Source organism: Diabrotica undecimpunctata, chromosome 3 (assembly GCF_040954645.1).
Source record: "Diabrotica undecimpunctata isolate CICGRU chromosome 3, icDiaUnde3, whole genome shotgun sequence".
In the NCBI taxonomy this organism is placed as follows: Eukaryota; Metazoa; Arthropoda; class Insecta; order Coleoptera; family Chrysomelidae; genus Diabrotica; species Diabrotica undecimpunctata.
The window spans coordinates 11717235-11730373 of record NC_092805.1 but is presented as its reverse complement, the minus strand read 5'-3'; the positions used below and the strand labels follow the sequence as shown (position 1 = coordinate 11730373).

The following is a 13139-nucleotide window of genomic DNA, read 5'->3' as shown; positions in this document are numbered from 1 at the left end:
AACTCAGTTCCTGGGGAGAGAATGTAGACGTAAAAAACTTGCAAGAGGAGTTAGATTGCGACAATTAAGACATCCTCAGAAAATGCCGAGAGAAAACGAAGAGGAAAGTGATGAAGGAGAAGAAAAGTTTGCACCTGTGCGATGGGTGATTCACGAAGCCGCCTTGTGTCACGCGAATGAATTCTAGACTACCTAGAGGACAGTGTGGGTGTAGTTTTAGTAGGGTTAACTTTAGTAACTTTAGTAATTACACTGTCCAGCTGTGGAGACCTGGACAAAGAAGTGAGAGATCAAGTACAAAAAGCAAATAGACTGACAGGATGCCTTAATAACACTATATGTGAAACAGACACATTAACACTGAGATGAAGTCAATCATTCATAAAGCTAGTGTAAAACTATGGTTTGTTACAACAGTGAGCGTCGCATAACTCACAGTCAGTCGAGCACCGCGCACGTTCGTCAAAATCAAAGAAATGGTTCTCTATGAGAACGGTTTGTTAGGTTCTGCTGAGCTGCGCGCACTGCAAACCGATAGCCGTGTACGTCGACTGTCGACGGTGTGCGCTGGAATCAACTGCGATTTGATTTGGACGCAAACGTTCAGCTGAGCTAACAGCGTACACATCTATACCGAAATTATAATTATATTTTTATGTAGTTATTATTATTGTAATAATTAAGTGATGTCTACTAAATTCTCTCCCGAGGAAGATGAAAGACTAGTGGATCTAGTACAAATCCCTGGAAAGTCTAAAATATTCTCGAAATTTTTCCTCGTTTTGAAACAATCTTTCTTCGACTGTTAATTTAAAAGCACTTTCTGTATTAAGACATGAAAAATTTTTTATTTCTGTTATTTAAATTTAACGTTATCAACTCTTCTTCTTCCTCCTCTTCTTGGAGTAATAAAATTATTGCGTTAAGTTTCCGAGAATTCATTTTTTTAAACGTACAACCTTTGAGAGAATAAAATGTGAAACTAATTTCTGAACTTGTTTTCAGAGCGTCAGAATATTTATGCGAATTAATCTAAAGCCGGCCACTCACGATACTGCGACGTCGTTCAATTTTATCGAATTCGACTATTTGACAAACATTTTGATGGTCTGTGACCGTGCATCCAATAAAATCGTTACAATTTTACCACAGAGAAACTGGTTTCTATGATGCAGTACTGCAGAATTGATATCATCGACGATTTTGTCGAACGACATCGCAGTATCGTGAGTAACAGGCTTAACAAACCGACTCACCCAAAACTGCCGTGAGTCGAGTAGAACAGATTCTACTGTACGTATATGCTGTGCGCTGTGCACGGTTCTAACAAACCGTAGCTTAAGACCAATAATGTCATATGCCTAAGAAACAAGACACGATACAGCCATGACGCAAAGGCTACTGGAAACGGCAGAGATAAGAGTACTGAGAGGAATTACAGGAAATACGCTGAGAGATCGAAAGAGAAGTGAAGACATTAGAAGAAAATGGTAACGTACAGTGAATAAATGAATGGGCACAAAATAGCAAAAAAGAGTGGAATAACCACATAAGCAGAATGGAGGAGACCCGTGTCCTCAAAATAGCAAGAGATAAGTCACCAATCGGCAGAAGAAGTATCGGACGACCGCGCAAAAGATGGACGACTGACAACCTTCCATAGATGTATTAATCCCGCCAATGAACAAGTAGATTTGCTTATAAAGAGGAAGAAGAAGAAGAACTTTAGTAACACATACATAAGTTCCACAAAGTGCAGATGTTCATAGTTTGAGTTAAAATTTTAGTTGAAAATAGATTCGATAAAACAATGTCGTGTTTTAAAAGCGTTGACGTGTGAATACATAGTTTTGTTTCGTTTCAATACTTTTTAACAGACATTGATAAATGGTGTTTCAAACGAGGTCTAATATAAATATATAAATTTTAGACATTTACAATTAATAGATAAATTAATCTGATTGCATGTGTTTTAGGTTTGGGACAGTAGAAATCACTCGTATTTTTTAGACCAAGTTCTTTTCATAAATGCCACACTAAAGACTATCCAGAAAGATATTGAAATATGGTTACCACGCCCCCACAACAGTTCTGCGTTCGATGGAACAGTTATCAATCGAATCTACAGAATGCTTTTCCGAAGCTGCTCACATCAGAACATTTTGTAGACGTAACGTTAGCATGCGAGAACGAAATGCTGAAATGTCACAAAGTTGTACTCTCGGCCTGTTCGACGTACTTCGAGAAACTGCTATTGAATAATCCTTGTCAACACCCAATTATTTTTATGAAGGATATGAAGTAAGTCTTGAAACGTTTTATTACTTAATATCGTCATTTATTATTGTGTCTAAATCTAATTTAACTAACTTACTAATTTAAACATTATTAAATATTATTTTTATTATCTATAAAGATAACCAAACGTGAAAACGCTGTTCATTACAAGTAGAGACGTGAATATATGTAACAGAAAGCACAGCAAATATGCGCATATATATGCAAAAAATTGGCGCAAGTATGCAACATTTTTAAAAAATATGTGTAATATATGCAAATATGCAGACGTCTCGTTCATAAATTTTATATTTAAAGACCAATTTATATGATAATAATTGGTGTGGCAAAAGCTAGTTCTACAGGGTGTTTCAAAAAAAGGTAACCCCGTCTCTAGGGTAGGTAAAAAAACTGAAAAATAATTGGGGTTTGCTTAGTAAAAAATTTTTGTAACTCCATCCGTTTTCAAGATACAGGGCGTTGAAGAAAAAAAAATTTTACGCATTTTTTACGATTTTGTCGAAACTACTGGCAACATTGTAATGAAATTTTATACGAATATGTTTTGGAAGCTGATAATCCCGCGGTTCGTAGATTTACTACGGTTGCCTCTTCCGACTGGGGTGGGGTTGCTTGAGTTACGTCACCAGAGTACACAAGAATACAAAACCCATTTATTCGCGATTGAAACTGAATGTAGAGAACAGGTCGATTGCAGTGTTGATTGGTTGAAGGGGAAGAATAACGTCACGAGAGTACAGTTTCGGGCTTAATGTTCATTGGTTAGGCGTAAGAGGCAACCGTAGTAAGTCTACGAACCGTGGATACATCCCATGAATTTGATTTTATATCTGATTCTCATAGAGGGCGCTAGTTACACGGATCATAGTAAGTATTAGTCAATATAACTTTTTTAAGAGTATCATTGTTAATCAAAATTTCAAGTAAACTTAAACATCATTCAATTTTACACGAAAAAGGTACTCTTGGTAAAATTCGATACTGTGTACCGTTTTCGGAATATTTTGATTTGAAAATTATGAAGTAATAATTGATGCTGGTATAAAATAGCTAGTAATTAAACAAAACTCACAAGAAGAAAATTAAATTAATGACTAAGAACATAAAATAAAATTCAATTACAGTAAGTATTCAAAATGCCCTCCGTTTTCGCGAATATTCTGTTTTCTAAAGATTCTATTAACCTTCTAAACGGTAGGGGATCAGCTATGATGTCATTAAATTGACGTTGAATTCTTTCTTCCAATTCTTGGCGTGAATTTACCTCTGTAGCATAGACTTTTTCCTTAATATACGACCAAACTGCGTAGTCCAAAGGGTTAAAATCGCATGACCGAGGAGGCCAATGAATCGGAGCTTCTGCACCTCTACCAATCCATCGATTCGGAAAATGATTATTCAACCAATTACGACACTTTCTATCAGAGTGTGGTGGAGCTCCATCGTGCATAAAAAATAAAGATCTTCGCTCGTTTAGCGTTAAATCTTCTAATATCTCGAATAAGGAATTGTTTAAAAAATCAAGATACATATCACCATTTAAATTTCCAGATAGAATATGATAACCTATTAATTTGTTACCTAAAGTTGCTGCCCAAACATTAACTTTAAATGAATGTTGGTAATGTGATACCCTTTTGACTCGTGGATTCTCATCACACCAGTAGTGTGCATTATGGGAGTTAAACATACCTTGTCGCGTAAAGGTGGCCTAGTCCGTAAAAAGAATGCATTTTAAAAAATTTAGATTGTGGGCTGTCCTTTGTTGCAATGTTTCACAAAAATCCACTCTAACCGGTAGATCATCTGGCAAGAGCTCTTGGACTTGTCTGTAATGATAAGGATGTAATTGCTGTTCTTTCAGTATCCGCCAAGTACTTGAAGAAGAAGTATTTGTTTGTCTTGCTATATTCCTTACGCTAACTGTTGGATCTTGATTAAGTAAATTTAAAATATTATTTTCTTTATTAATTGTTCTTGTTGTTCTTGGTCTACCAGAATTTATTTTATTTGGTCTCACATTCCCAGTTTCTCGACAACATCGTTCAACGGCTCTAAATGTTTTTTTACTTGGTAAGTTTCTTCTAGGAAACTTTTCTGCATAACGTGTTACAGCTGCACTAGAACATCCTAAACATTCGCCTAAGGTTAATAACATGTCAGTGTATTCAACATTTGAGTACATTTTGATTTGATTTTACCAATAACAAGGTTTCAAAACTCTAATTATTGTTGATTTATAGTCATAACAAACAATAAATGTCAGATTTCTATGGCACACTTGGAGAAAATAGAGGTATACCTATTAGAACTTTATCATTACTACCAGCATCAATTATTACTTCATAATTTTCAAATCAAAATATTCCGAAAACGGTACACAGTATCGAGTTTTACCAAGAGTACCTTTTTCGTGTAAAATTGAATGATGTTTAAGTTTACTTGAAATTTTGATTAATAATTATAGTCTTAAAAAAGTTATATTGACTAATACTTAGTACGATCCGTGTAACTAGCGCCCTCTATGAGAATCAGATATAAAAACAAATTCATGGGATGTATCAGCTTCCAAAACATATTCGTATAAAATTTCATTACAATGTTGCCAGTAGTTTCGGCAAAATCGTAATGCGTTTTTCTTCAACGCCCTGTATCTTGAAAACGGATGGCGTTACAAAAATTTTTTACTAAGCAAACCCCAATTATTTTTCAGTTTTTTACCTACCCTAGAGACGGGGTTACCTTTTTTTGAAACACCCTGTATAAAACAAATTTTAAAAGCCGACTGTAATTATATATACAAAATCTTACCTTGTTAAGTGTACTAATAATGGGTACCTCAGCAAACAAACTTGTTTTTCTCGCCTCTAGGTAATGTTGAGGTCTTGATTTTTTTTATTTATTAGATAATCTTTACTTTAAAATATTATGTGACTGCAGTGGTAAAATATTGTCTGATTGATATTTTAGAAAAGAAATTATATGTTGCTCTCATTGTCCCAATAATAGGCATCCAATTTGTCACACCACTATGTTGAGCACCCCTATATTGGGCACCTATAAAATGTAATTAAGGAGGAAATTATCTTATATTTTAATAATACCGAGAGAAATAAAGTATTAAAACAGAAATATGTATGTTCTTGAAAGTTCTTAGATAAAACAATTATCTATTTTTAACTACTTAAGTACACTCCGCGTCATAGAAAACGGCCTACCCCAAATATTTCAAATATTTTCGAAATTATTATTTAATGGGTTGTTGCGAAAGGAAACCGACCTTGTAATTGGATTGAGGATATTCGTAGAACCTATAAAACAAAACAATTTTGAGAAAAAGTTGTTTACAACTTGATCAATTTTCGAGGAAGCGATTGTTTTAAGAAATGTATGATATTGTAAAGGGTTCTAATGAGTTTTAAACGCATCTTAGTATTACAGTAACCGACTTAGTGTGAAGTAGTCTTGAGTTATAACGATGGAGAATTTTCAAAAATCGGTTGAAATTTTAACGTTACTGGGAAGTGGATTAAGTCAAAAACAAGTTGCAAGACAATTGAATGTTAGTCGTTCGACAGTACAAAGGACCAAGCAACGATTTATTGTGACAGGATTTCACCAACGACGACCTGGTACGGGTCCAAAAAGGAAAACAACCGCTAATAGGGAAGACCGCGTCGTCATTCTTGCTGCATTACGGAATCGGACCCAAACCGCTAGAATACTTCAAAGCCATTTACAGTAAGTTCAAGGACCAGCAATCAGCCTTTCTACTATTCGGCGAAGATTAAGGGAGCAAGGTTTGACAGCTTGCAGTCCAGAAACGGGGCCCTTACTTTCCCCAGCTCACGAAAGACGAAGACTCGATTTTGCCCGTGAGCACATCAATTGGACAGCAGACGATTGGAAAAAAGTATTGTTTACGGATGAGTGTAGAATGGCTATTTATGACAAAGTCGGACGCATTAAGGTGTACAGACGGGCTGGAGAACGTTTCGCTGGTTACACCCGGGCACCACGGGTTGCTTTTGTTGGTGGTTCAGTAATGTTTTGGGCAGGGATTTATTTTGATGCGCATACGGATCTCATCGTGATCGACAGAGGTGCGTTAACAGCAGTAAGATACATAAAGGAAATCTTACAACATCATGTGATGCCCTATGCTGGATTTATTGGCAAAAAATTCCTGCTAATGCAGGATAATGTGAGACCACACACGGCAAGGATAGTAACGGAGTACCTTGACGAGGTTGGTATTCCAAAAATAGACTGGCCTGCTCAAAACCTCGATTTAAATTCTATTGAGCATATATGGAGCCTGCTAAAAAGTCGCGTTAGGCGTCGCATACCTGCTCCAACAACACCTGTAGAGCTTCAGATGGCACGCATTGAGGAATGGGCCACTTTTCCCCAAAGAGATATCTAAAACGTTATAAATTCCATGCCAAATCGAATGAGGAGTGTCATCCACAATCTAAGTGGCAATACCCATTACTGAAAATGGATACCAGCTTTTTTTTTAATATACAATTCATTGTTGTTTTAAAAACTGTAAGTTGATTTTTTTCAATAAATTTCCTATTTTTCTTAAATTTTTTATTTTTGATTGATGTTTTACGATAATGATGAAATTTTAGAGTTATTGATTCAATATACAAAAAAATAAATGCTTAATTTTGTAGCAATAAATAATAATTTCGAAAATATTTTAAATATTTAGGATGGCCCGTTTTCTATGACGCGGAGTGTATTTGAGTAAATCATATTGTTAAATAATAATAGACAATAAAAACAAAACTTATTAATAAAGCTATTTTTCTAATACACTTAATTTTTTCTTAAAAGTGATAATCAAATGTCTATCTTTATTAATAATGTCAGAAGTAGAGATTACTCTAATAATTTGTTTAATATTAATTGAGGAAATGTCTTTCTCCACAACCTTAAAAAGTTTTTTAGTTTCGTCTGCAGACCTTAAGCCTTGAACAACAAACTCTCTTGGTTCAGGCCCTTTTTGTTATATTATTCACAAGTATACAATTGCCCCCCGCTTACCCCCTCAAAACTGACCAATTACAAAGTTTTCTTCCTTAATTCGACTCTGGCTGACTAATTCAGCATTTTTGTCCGCACTACTTTCTGAAGCAAGTGAAAACATTCCTGACTCTTCATACATAATTGATGCAGAAAAAGAACTAGAAGGTACTATAACCTTTTCTACCCCTAATCTTCGCTTTTCTTCTGCTTCTTTCTTTTTGGTTTCTCACACTAGTTTTCTCCTTTGCTTCTCAGCCTCTGAGCTGTTTATCTTCAACCTTTTTTTACAAAATATGCAAGCATCTGAGGGGAAGTAACTACCGCTGGCAGCTTTTCTTTTTTCGATCGTTTTTTTTTTAATTTCGGAAGTCTCTCAGGCCAAAGCAGAGTTCTTTTGAATGGGGATGGAATGGGTCTACTTTGGATCCAGATGGGCGAAGGTGTTGACGGAATCACATTAGCATTAATCAAAGTATCTGGTGCTGTAGAAAGGCCCGCGCTAATTGATCATTCTGAACTGAGGATAAACTAGGACCACCTAGTTCCTCCTGTTGTTCGGGATTTCCTTAACTGTCATACATTCCGTAGTTTTTTGAATGCTAGATGTTTTTGCGGTAAGCCACAAGTTGTGCAAAGAATAATCTCTTATATCCCCTCGCTGGTCTCCTACATTTTTTTCAAATTCTTGCATTTTAAAAGGTCCTATTTTTTTCTTAAGTCTATTAAGGAATTTTCATGAGGTGCACCAACGGGCTGTGACTGTTGAACTGGATGCTGGGCCTTCTGTTGTGACACTCCTGGTATTTTAACTACCGCTGGGTCCCATGGTACTAGACCACATGCCTTAAGACCGTTGTGAATGGTTCTTGGTGCAAGTTTGAGTAACATTTGAATTAAAATAGTCAGAAAATTATGTTTTTCTGCTTGTCGATCTTCATACGCCATGCGCCGTTCAGCAACTTCCTGTCTCCATCTGAGCTTAAGGGAATGGAAAACGGCCACGCCCATAGGTTGGAGTATATACGTGGTTTTTGGTAAAAGTGATATTATTTCAATCTTATTGGCTGCACAAAATGTGGCCAATATAACTAGTTTAGAGTAAAAATAAACCAATGTTCTTCTTCCTCTTCTTATATTAAGCCTTAGAGATCTATTCATATCCGATCCTTAGGCTGTATTCGTATGTGTGACGTCTTCCTGGTGGTCTGATGCCCCTTGGTTTTAAAACTCTTACAATTCGGATTAGTCTCTCACCATCCGTCTTCTCTATCTTCCCCATCGTACATATCCTGTCCTTTACAGAGATCTTTCTTTTGGTTATTTGGTATTCTACGTCTTAATGTTTTTCCAGCAATTAATCTCAAGGGTTTCATTTTTACTATTTTTATTTTTTTGTTTTTTACATTTACTCCAGTCGTCAGAGACGAAAATGCCACTGAATCCCTAAAATCATACAAATAAGCTAAATTTTGCTGATAATGTCATTTTGTGATCCCAAAAAATATGCAAAAAGTTTGCCACTCTTACCATGGGCTCCCCCTAAACACTGGGGGAACGAAAAGCATTGATTTACTAAAAATATGTACACCGTAGAAAATGCTTTTAGCACTTTTTCTATAGAATGAACCGTTCTCTCAGAAACAATGATTAAAGCGACCAGTGATTTTGAATGTTAGGTACTCGCGCCCAATCAATTTTTTAAATAAAATTTGTATCAACTCGACTCGGCGAAATCGTGAATAACTCATTCACTTACATCAAGCATGTTTAATATTGCCACCGCGTTCGATTAGTGATATTACTAAGATCGCTCCGTAACGTAAACTGCCCGAACTGCCAAATCGCGAATTATCTTGTCACGCTTACACTCGATGGCTCACGTTTACAGGTCATGTCGTAAATCCCGTTGTTTCACGTAACGCGTCCAACATTATTACAAATACGATTTAATGTAATAAACTTTTTTAGATTTTCCGAAATGCAGTCGCTGGTAGATTTTATGTACAAAGGTGAAGTAAATGTGACTCAGGACGACTTGCCTTCATTACTGAAATCAGCAGAAGCTTTACAAATCAGGGGTCTCTGTGGATCAGATCAGCTCCTCAATCCGACTTACTTTAGCAATATAACAAAAGCTGCATCTTCACAGTATCCGGGTAATCCACCCACGCCCACAACAGTGAGTAAATTTCTTTTATATTCTTATTTTTATTACAAAATGTATTCAAATATTAACATTGTTAATTATTGTTAATTATTGCCACCAATAATTGACTTTCCAATAAAGTCGTCCCAGGAACGCAACTCAAAAATATTGGCAATATCATTTTAAAGTCATCTACTTTAAAATTTATAATATATGTCTGAATTGTCAATATGAATGAGGCAGATAAAATTAAATTATTAGAAGATGTTTAGATTTTTTTTATATAAACAAATAATATATCATTGATATACAGTGGAACTTGGTTATAGCGTCATTGAAGGGTCCAGTAAAAAAATGACGCTATATTAGAGTGAAGTTATAAAAGGGGTAGAAAAAAATGAAATTTTAATGAGGCAAATTTTATTACAGCATTATTTATTATTACAGCTATATTTAGGATAAAAAAATTAAGAAATAAAACATATGATGTATATGAAACTTTCATTTTTTATGAAAAAAATCTCTAATGCTGAAAAAAGTCAGTTATTTTCTGCTGCGCAGCCCTTTCTGAAAAAATAAAGTTTTTGGTGTAGTGTCCTTAATAATCTGATAGTTGTGGATGCCTCACTGAACTGGTAAAACATGGATATGGTCTCAGCAGCTCTCATTGCTTCTTTGATTGTAGGACAATCAACGCCGACTTCTTCTTCTCTTCATTATCTTCATCAACATCCATTTCCACATTTTGCACTTGTTCCACAGTTTCTTTATCACTTAAAACTTGAAATGTTTCTACCTATCGTCTACTGAAATGTAGGAGTCAAGATCAGTTCCAAACTCTCTCTGGTTTACATTAAATTTTTGTATCCACTCTGACAAAGACATTTCGTTATCCCCGTCAACATCCTGAACATTCTGAGAAACTACAGTCAATTTAGCTTGACGAAAGCACTTACAAATTGTCACTGACGTAACCGCATCCACGCATTGTCTAAAAACTGAACTTCATCAAGGATGGTAATGTTCAACAATTTTGCCTCTCCAACAATTTTCGCGAAGGAAATTGAGTGCCGGGCTTTAAACCGATCTAGCCAGGCGTTAGGGCATGTGAAATCTTCACCAAACAGTTTTCCGAACTTTATAGCTTTCTCCTTTAAAAGTGGCCCGGATACAGGAATATCAGAACTGCGACACTGCTTGAACCATTTGAGTAGAGCTGAATCTACATCACCACGAATACACTTCCTAATCTTTTTAACATTTTGTCCCTCCTCATTAATTAAATGCTTTTAAAATTTTGTCCTTGTTTTTTAGGATTGAGTCCAAATTGCCGACTTACATCAGCAATTTTTCGACCACTTTCAAATGCTCTTATAACTCGCACATTATGTTTAATAGGCAAAGCCTTTCTTTTAGTACTACAACTTGCCATATTAAAAAATAAAAAGTTAATTACTAAATTAAAATCGAAAAACAAAACGACCCGAACACAATTTGACGCTAGCAAAAATTTCTTAAACTGACTGTTCTGAAACAGAAAATTTGACTGTTAGGATGGCACTGATAAATGAGAAATCATAGAACTGTCAAGGTCACATAACTGTAATACACAGAAGGGATAATCGGGCTTTCTCACATTCTTGGACGGAACAATGCCACAAAGCCGGAAACGCATTGCACTTTATTCTTCACAAAATAAAAAACGACAACCTACTGTAACATTTTATGACGCTATAGATGCGGATTACTTTATTTTTAGCCGATAAAACCGGGTTTTTACTAATGTTATCGAATAGGTTTTGGTACCGAATAGTTACCGAGGCCGTAATATCCAAGTTCCACTGTATTCCTATTCTTCAAAACTACCATCTGAACTACATATACGTCATGCAGAAATTAGTGTAATAAAAAAGGGATTAGTGTGTGCCTAGAAAGAAATATTTCAAAAGGTATTCTCTTTAGTGATTCTATGAGTGCAATAGATAAATTTAAACAAATTAGATTGAGTGCTGAAATAGATTATGTCACATCATTAACCCGAAGAATAATAGAGGAAGCCAACAACAGCGGCAATACATTCAAACTAACTTAGATCCCAGGACCTAGTGGCATTAGGGAAAATGAATTTGTAGATAAACTAGCAAAAATTGGAAGTAGTCTCAAAGTTATTGCTAGTATAATAGTAAATTATAATGACATACCTTCAAAATTGAAAACCAGGATCGAAGAAAATCACAACAATTTCTGGAAAAACTTCATTCAATTGAAAAGGAAATGGTATGGAAAAATAAAACAATTGAATAATTTGAGAACAGCATTTGCCCATAGATATGTTGATTTAAAAATATAATGGTGATGTCTAAAGATGCTTTTGCCAGTTTTTTTATGTATTTGGATATTTTTTCGTACCAGGGGACTATGTTTTGAGGTGTTTGAGGTTCATTTATTGTGGCACGTACCAGGAATACCTAATAATATATTATTATTGATACAAAAAACTAAAAAATATTAAGGCTTATTACATAAAATTAGCTTGGGACAGGAATTTTCAATTTAGTGGAGAATTAAATAATAATATTTAAAAAACTGATATTTCTTAGTAGACTCGTTTTTACTGATGTCTAGTACTCTCCAACAATCTCCAATACAGATTTTTATTTATAAAAGCGATAGATCATACCTAAAAGTCAACACATTATCGCTTATACATTTTTCTAGCCACAAGTAGGATCTCCCGATCCACTGGAAACCAAATTACAACCAAGCCAGGTTCCGATGAACAAAAGCTGTGATCTACTACCGGTGAAGAAAGAGCCCAACCAGTTGATAGAAGGTTCTGATAGTGGAAACAATCATTCTTCATCAGAATGTGATTCAAATGACGGGATGTTACAAATAAAAGGTGAGATATTTTACTCTATTTTTCTATATAAATTCATCTAGTTATGTACAGGAAATGGTGTGACTATGAAGACTCCGTAATTATGGTTCTTCTTCATCTGTAGTCAGTATTATTAAAAATCCTGTAAGACTCATATCATCTTTATTTTTTATGGTTTTTAATAACTATAATGGTATATAATATACAGGGCGTCCCCGAAAATAGTGCGTTCCTTTAAGAATGGATATAACACACAAGTTGGAACAAAAAAGTCCTCTAACACTTTTTTCTAAACTTAATGTAAAATTTTATTTTCAGAAAATTAAATAATCTGGCAACATCGTACGCAGTGAAAGCGACTTTGAATAAAAACTCGTTTGTGACTTAGGATATTTAACATACCAACCTTTGTTTATTTACTATTCAAGATTTAACTGAATTACATAGTTTACAGTGGAAATCCAATACAACATACACCGTTCAATAATTTTAATTTATTTTCCCCCCTTTACTCGGACTATCAGTAATTTGTTTACTTGTGAACTAAAATTAAATTAGATACTTGTACTTAATCGCGAATTAAGAGTGTACAAGACAATAATTCGTCCCACAATAACGTATGGAAGCGAGACATGGACTCTGAACCAGCGGGAAACGACAAAATTACTGATTCTGGAAAGAAATATACTGCGGACTATCTATGGGCCTTGCAGAGAAAAGACAACAGGAGAATGGAGAAGAAGACACAATATGGAGACACCAGACACCAGTTTTCAT

The 13139-nt window shown here is 35.0% G+C and overlaps 1 protein-coding gene across 2 annotated transcripts in view; it reads left to right on the top strand.

Moving 5' to 3' along the window:
• Nucleotides 1-13139, top strand: part of LOC140436437 (uncharacterized) — a 28399-nt gene that overhangs the window by 8083 nt on the left and 7177 nt on the right. For both annotated transcript variants that reach the window (XM_072525260.1, XM_072525259.1), the window contains exons 2-4: nucleotides 1977-2301; nucleotides 9304-9514; nucleotides 12200-12383. In XM_072525260.1, coding sequence (XP_072381361.1) covers nucleotides 2066-2301; nucleotides 9304-9514; nucleotides 12200-12383 — 631 coding nt within the window. In that variant the 5' untranslated portion in view covers nucleotides 1977-2065. The remainder of the gene's footprint in view (nucleotides 1-1976; nucleotides 2302-9303; nucleotides 9515-12199; nucleotides 12384-13139) is intronic.